The sequence below is a fragment of the Bidens hawaiensis genome, unplaced genomic scaffold, assembly GCF_021521415.1.
Source record: "Bidens hawaiensis isolate Kalapana, Puna unplaced genomic scaffold, B.hawaiensis_p1.1 tig00001143_1, whole genome shotgun sequence".
NCBI classification, from domain to species: Eukaryota; Viridiplantae; Streptophyta; class Magnoliopsida; order Asterales; family Asteraceae; genus Bidens; species Bidens hawaiensis.
In genome coordinates this window covers 1,712,320-1,719,771 of record NW_027491065.1, presented here as the reverse complement: position 1 = coordinate 1,719,771, position 7,452 = coordinate 1,712,320, and the positions used below count along the sequence as shown (strand labels likewise).

Genomic DNA, 7,452 nt, shown 5'->3' with positions numbered 1-7,452 from the left:
CGAAGAGATGATCTTCCCTCTGACGGGTCAATCAGGAAATTCACAGGTGCTTCTTTCTTAACAAAAATTCTGGCCCGCCTGAATATATTAAAGAGCATATCCCTAACCAAATCGTGTTAGTACTTGAACCCCGGGAGCTCTTTACAGTGCCCCGCGTGCTCCTCATATAAGTCTAAACACGCCTTACGACAAACATAACATATCTCATCAACCGGGAATAGAGGAATCATGAGGCGATACTTAAGGATAGTACGATACTCCACTGCAGACATACGATGGCCTAACCCATCTATAGGGATAGCAAGAACAAATATTAAAAAATTATAGGGGGTGAATAGTAGCTTTTCAAATATACAGAAAAATCGCTGCATTTTCTCCCTCATATACTCACAACACTCTAACCACCCCATAAATTATAAAAACCCCACTCACAAAATCTAGTGGTTTGGATGTGAATGCTCTCATGTCGTTTGATACAAGTGACAGGCCAAGAATGTTAATGTTGTTATTTGAACTGGGGACATCAAAAACCGAATCGAATATCTAGATTTTCATTTTTATTTTTTTATTTTATAAATTTAATAAATATACAACCCAAATATTTGCTCAAATGTATATTAATCAATTAGTTATTAATTTTTTAAATGGTTTATACCTAAATTTAATATTTTTGGCAAACTTGTTTTTCTTTTCCCAAAATTTTTAAGGTCAAATGGCAAAAACCGAAAAAAGGTAAAACGAAAATGAAAAAACTAAAACCGAACAATTTCAAAAATCTAAAAACTGATGTTTTTGTTTGGTTTTAGACCAAAACCGAACCGTACACGCTTCCAGCTAAATATTTAACTTAGAATAAATAGCCCGTTGAATGTTTCACAAGATGATTATGCGCGTGTCTCACACTACTTAATATTTTTATGGTTCTTTCTACACCTATTTACTCTTTTCCATATTAATCAAATTGGGACCAAATAGAGACACGAAGGTATATATTGAGTTGGAGGTAATGGAATAAAGGGAGAATGGAATGGGAGGAGGAATGAAATGGATAAGAGAATAAAATGAATCATTATAATTTCTTTGTATTGTTTGGTTAACATATATGAATAAAATGAGTTATTACTTTATGTTGTTTGGTATCCAAAAAAAATTATAGGAATGAAATAGAAATAATAAAAACACTCGTATCTCAAAATATATTTTTTCACCAAAATAGAAAAAAAATACTACATTGGCGACGGTGGTGGTAGCGACGGTGACGAAAATAGTGGTGGTGGTCAGGCGGCAGGGGAGATGGTTGTGGTGGTGGGGGTGGCGGTGGTAGAATTGGTAGTGATGGTGGCAATGGTGGTGGCGGTCAGATGATGGTGGTTAGGCAGCGATAGTGGTGGCGGCGGTGATAGCCAAGCGGAGGCGATGACAATGGTTGCGGTGGTTACCGCAACGATGGTGGCGGCGGTGGTAGCGCTGGTGGTAAGGTGATGGCGGCGGTGGTGTTGGGTGGTGGCGATGGTTGTTGTTGTTAAGTGGCGGCAGTGTTGAGAAAGTAGGGTGAAGGAGGAATGTAATGAAAAAAAAGGGGGTGGGAAGGGATGATTTTTATGGAATGGGATTCCGTGTGTATTGTGTAATGGATGATTCCATTCCATGAGCAACCAAACATCATTTTTTTCATTCATACGCAATGAATCATTTCATTCCCCCTGTCATTGTTGCATACGAAACACTACCTTATTACTTGTTCTTTATTTTCTTTTTAATTTTATATAGTTGTGTTTTGCTTTTTAGGTTGATTTACCATTGGCTTTGGTTTCGTTATCGTTACAAACCTAACCGATACTGTTCGAATTCATATTCACTCGCAACTGTAACAAACAGGTTAGAGCATTCTCATCCGGTTCCCCAAAATTTTGTGAGGGAATCTGTAAATTATAGATTGGAGTTTTAAGTGGTTGTGAGTATAAATTATAGGGTGGAGAGAGTAAATGTAAGTGATTTTTTTGTAAATTTAGGGAAAAGATAGTGTTTTTTTTGTAAATTATAGGATGGAGAGAAAAAACTGTAATGATTAAAGTACAAAAAAATATTATTTAATTAAACAGAAGAGAGAAATGTAGTGTTTTTTAGTGTAATTATAGAGATCGTGATAAGGGATCGGTTGAGAGTGCTCTTATACGAATGTCACATGATCAAGATCTTTTTATTTTTTAAATGTGTTACTTTTTGGACAAAACAGCAAAAGACGTCCTTTATGTTTGAACGTTTTTTTCAGTGGAAGTCCTTTCACGAAACAAATGGCAAAAAGTATACTCGATGTTTCAAATCCCTTTCATGTTACGTCATTTAGCACTAACCTTGTCGGTTTTCTCGTTAAATCTGGACATATCAAGACACATGAGGGTATTATTGTAAATTTACAATTTATTTAATAAAAACATTAAATAAAAAAGGGGCAGATATGAGGATCACAAATCATTGATTTAATCCACCGATTTTAAATCAGAGATGATGGAGATGTCTATTACTTTTCTGCTCCTTTTCAGTCACGTCATCGCCGGTGGGTTTGTTACTAGTGGCCAGAAGAAATTAGGGTTTGTTATTGGTGCCTAGTGGTGGCGGTGGAACTCGGCAGATGGTGTTTATGTTAGGCAGTAGTGAAGGCGGGTGGCGGTGGCGAGGGCGAGGGCGGCTGGTGGTGGTGGTGAGGGTAGGTGGCGATTGTGGTTGTTTGGTTTTAATATTATTATTTTAGTTTTAATATTATTAAATAAGTATGTAAATTTACAATAATACCCTCATGTGCTTTGCTCATGTCCAGATTTAACGAGCAAAACTAACGAGGTTAGTGCTAAAGGACTTAATGTGAAAGGGATTTGAAACATCGATTATGTTTTCTGCCATTAGTTTCGTTAAAGGACGTCCACTGAAAAAACGTTCAAACATAAAGGACGTCTTTTGCTGTTTTGTCTACTTTTTGTATAGATAAATTTACTTTTTAAGTTTAGGTTTAATTTAAATACCGTTTCCCGTACAAATTAAATCATAACTGCCAGAATTTGCATCGAATTGTAACCAACCGCAACAAACAGAGGGTTTTATATTAATGAGTTTAGGAATTAGGATTAGGTATAAATAAATGTCCTAATTTAAAACATAATAATCCGAGTCCCAGCTGAGTGAATCAACAGCAAATTGAATTAAAAATATGGCGCCTTCCTCTCACGTGGACAGACAGAGTATATATAAATATAATTACATGACCTCAAACCCTTCCTTGTGAGAGAGAGAAAAGAATTGGAATCCAATAAAAAATCAAATTCTCCATCTGTCAAGATCTTCCTTCACCAAATTGAACTCTTTCCACTCAGTCAGATTCGCCGCTTCAATGGCTGTAAGTTCTTCAATTACTCTTTCTTTCTTTCTTACACCTGCTTTTAATTTAACTTTAACATTAGAAAAAGTCAGATTTAGGTCAACCTTAGTTAACAGATTGGCGTCTGTTGAGCATCGACAAGAGGACATGAGCTCCGGAGAGATTAAGGACAAGACGGAGAACACTAACCATCTGTCGCTTGATCTTCTTCAGATTCAACTTGCATTCGGTAATTCATCTTATATTATATTTATATTGCTGCATCTGATTGCTAGGTTTTCATTCGGTCTTTGTTAGTCAATTTTAATTTTAACTGAGCTGTGTGTGATGATTTATCGAATTATATTCGTGAGAAAAAATGAACATTACCTGCTGCTACTTAAATTAAAAAAAAAAAAAAAAGTATAATTATATTCTAGATTTGTAGGTGTTAACATAACATAACATATACAAAAGTGATAGACCAGAAGCATGTATAAGGTTCTATTGTAACTTTGCATTTGAGAACTTATTTACTCAAATGAAATCTTTAAAATCAAACTTTCTAGTTTCTTCAGCTATACTGTAGTGTATCCCTAGTTCCAGCTTCACTATTAAGCGTCCGTCCTCTCAGTCACAAAAGCAACAAATATGCTGTAGTTCCCTACCTCCCTGCAAAAAGATTGCTGTCATTTAGCTTGTGATAGTTTTAAATTTATGAATCAATAGTAAATCGAAATTGCAAAATGCTGTATATAAGTTTTAAAAACCAACTGACTTGTAAAATTAATCCGATTGTGATTTTATGCTAAAAAGGTACTAACAAGTCTATAAACCGTATTGCTTTTTAATTAAAACATTAAACCACTTTTATCAAAAGTTAAACTTGATGGCTTTTGAAGTTAAGTACCAATAAGAATATGCTTGATAAGTAGTAAGTGGAGTTATGCCTGTGTTTATCCCCAACCTTTGTTAGTTGCAGTGGGACCATTATATGGCATGGTACAAGTAACAAGGGTATAGCATATAAAGAATGACCCACTTTAGCAATCAGTGATCAACATCTTGACCGTTACTAGGGAATCCTAAGCAAAATGTGGGTCGGTCGCCCCACATAATCCTCGTTTCATTTACCATTTTTATTAGATTGTACTATCTTTATTGTGTCGTATGTTTCACTGATGTGTGCATTTGTTATAAATAAGGGAACACCTCTTAAATTGTAACTTTGACTCACTTATTCACCTAACGCAGCAATTTGACCAATTTTATTTTTATTTTTTATTATTTTTTTTAACTATAACCGGTTAACCGTGGACACGTCTGTATAAAGTCTATTCCATTCAAAAGAAGCCATATGGACATGGAAACGTGACTTTTTAATCGAGTTATACTTTATACAGAAGTGTGTAATCGTCTAACACTGCCAAATGTTTATAGTTTTTATAAAATTTCATCAGTATAGTTATTTAGATACACTTTGAGGTTGTCTGGTAGCATAAATGCTTTTCTGTTAAAATGACATTGACAGTTTAATAATATATGTGCAGACTTTGCATCTGAGTACCAATTGAAGCCTGAAACAAAATCAATAATACATGGTCAAGATTCTGGTGCTGCTGAGGACTTATTGAATTCCATGAACATCACGGACTATGATTGGTAAGCCTTGTAGCTTCTTTCATAAATCTGTAAGGGTATTCCTTTTTCCAGAGTTGAAATGACTGAATCCAGTGAAAGGTACCATCTTTCATCCATGATATGTGGACGTAGGCTCTCTGGAAAGTCATTGTTGCTCTGGGAAAAAAATGATTACTTTTGTCATGACCCATATGCTGCTGTCCAGTTCTTTTCAGAAATGGACCACACTTAAAGTAAGTAACATGTACATGTACTGTTATCATGTAAGCTTTGCTCATCAAATAGAAGTTTGTAATATTTTGTGTCATTGTGTGTACTCCATTTAGGTTCAAAAAGAGTCCTATGCTCATATGCAAGTGCAAACTGAACATGGGAACTATTATACTTATAGCAGTTTGATCATCACAAATCATTTATTATATTGTTTTTGCTATCTGCATTACTTTATAGTTTGCCTTTATTGAAGGGTTTTAGACATTTGACCAAATCAAATATTTTGCATAAATTCATGTGCCTAATATATATTGTTTAACAAATATTAATACAATAACGATATTGAAAAGAGAATAAACAATATGTTTTTAACTCAGGCTCCTTTCCCCACCACGTCACCCGGTACCCTCGTTGGAAATCGAAGAGCAGATAACTCTTAGCGATCATACTCTGATATCTAATGGTCAATCTATTTCTCTAGAGTCCAAAGTAAGCCTCTGATTTTATTTTTTTTTATGTATAGTTAATGTTTCAAATAACATATATTGATTTACTAACAATCTTTATATTTTCCATGTAGCTAGGAAACCCCACTACAGATGTTACTTCAACAACCAGCGTATCATCCACCAATGGTGTTAAACCTGCTAGTACCATCAGGCGACCATCGCCATCAAGAAAGGCTCCTTTAATGGGACCGACAAAGCCAGCAGGCCTGATAAAAAGGTCCACAACCCCAACGCCCCGACCACCCATACTCGTCAAGTCAGCACCAAGATCATCAACCCCTATTAAACGGCCCTCTGTAACTGCATCTGTCAAGTCAGCATCAAAATCTTCGACCCCAACTCAACGACCTTCTGTACCTGCAAGTGTCAAGTCAGCATCAAGATCTTCAACCCCGACTCAACGGCCCTCTGTAACTGTTTCTGACAAGTCAGCATCAAGATCTTCAACCCCAACTCAGCCGCCCTCTGCAACTGTTTCTGCCAAATCAGCATCAAGATCTTCAACACCAACGAAACAGGCCTCCGTAACTGCTTCCGCGAAGTCAGCATCAAGATCTTCAACCCCTACTCAACAACCCTCTTCTGCCAAGTCAGCAACAAGATCTTCAACCCCAACTCAACGACCCTCTGTAACTGTAACAGCTTCTGCCAAGTCAGCATCAAGATCTTCAACCCCAACTCAACGGCCATCTGTAACCGCTTCAGCCAAGTCAGCATCAAGATCTTCAACCCCAACTCAACGACCATCTGTAACTGTAACAGCTTCTGCCAAGTCAGCATCAAGATCTTCAACCCCAACTCAACGACCATCTGTAACTGTAACTGCTTCTGCCAAGTCAGCATCAAGATCTTCAACACCAACATTACGATCATCAAGCGCATCCAATGGTGGTGTGAAATCTGAGATGACGAGAGGACGTGGTTATTCGAATGGGGATGATGATGTAAACCCGGTTTTGATGGGGACCCAAATGGTTGAGAGGGTTGTGAACATGAGAAAGCTGGCTCCACCGAGGGAAGACCGCGAGTCTGATCAAGATAATGCATCTGGGAAGTTGTCGGTGTCCCAAAACAACTCAGGATTTGGAAGATCATTGTCTAAGAAATCGTTCGACATGGCTTTGAGACATTTGGTATGATTCTTCTATCTACTTCCTTTTTATCACATGCAAAATTTTCTGTATGCTTATGCTTCTACAATATAAGATAGAATTCATATATGAATATGAATAACGTTTATATATAGGATATAAGGCGAAGCATGCCCGGCAACATGCGTGCATCAATCACAAAAGTTCCTGCTTCATCGGTGTATAGTGTGAGACCAGAGTCAGCTAAAACCAGAACCATAAGTGCTTCAGAGTCTCCTCTTGCAACAAGCAGCAGTGCTAGCTCTGAGGACATTCATACCACCAATCAATAGGCGGCAGTGGCGGCAGGTGTCAACCATAATGCTTCAATTTATCAAATTTCTTGGCATTTGAGAGATGCAACTGGATTTATCTTTTTTAATAATCCCTTTGCAGTAGGTGTTTTGGATGTCCATGTTCATGCAGCAATGAACTAGTGTTTGTAACATATGTTGTCCTATGATTCTTGTCTCCGGCTTGGACTCTCAACTGTTTTGTGTGTAAAATTGTTCTTTGTTGTTTGAGTTTCTGCCTTGATCAGAACTTGTTATTTGTATTATGTAGATCCGGGTTTTGGATTCAATTGATGTTTGGGTTTAGGGTTTAG

General features: G+C 36.9%; 1 protein-coding gene across 2 annotated transcripts; it reads left to right on the top strand.

The window, feature by feature from the left end:
• The first annotated feature begins 5,280 nt into the window (after nt 1-5,280).
• Nucleotides 5,281-7,238, top strand: LOC143560405 (uncharacterized). 2 transcript variants are annotated; one of them, XM_077048722.1, is made up of 3 exons: nt 5,281-5,695; nt 5,787-6,848; nt 6,962-7,238. In XM_077048722.1, exons 2-3 carry the CDS (start codon nt 5,898-5,900, stop codon nt 7,136-7,138), a joined length of 1,128 nt encoding a protein of 375 aa, XP_076904837.1. In that variant the 5' UTR covers nt 5,281-5,695; nt 5,787-5,897; the 3' UTR covers nt 7,139-7,238. The 2 variants fall into 2 exon arrangements, with proteins under 2 accessions (XP_076904837.1, XP_076904831.1); XM_077048716.1 differs by having other exon boundaries at nt 5,281-6,848.
• The last annotated feature ends 214 nt before the right edge of the window (nt 7,239-7,452 follow it).

Excerpts from the sequence above, each read along its gene's own strand:
- LOC143560405 (XM_077048722.1), top strand. The coding sequence starts at position 5,898 with ATGGGACCGACAAAGCCAGCAGGCCTGATAAAAAGGTCCACAACCCCA. Across the intron at positions 6,849-6,961 it reads ACATGGCTTTGAGACATTTG|GATATAAGGCGAAGCATGCC; the intron begins GTATGATTCTTC and ends GTTTATATATAG.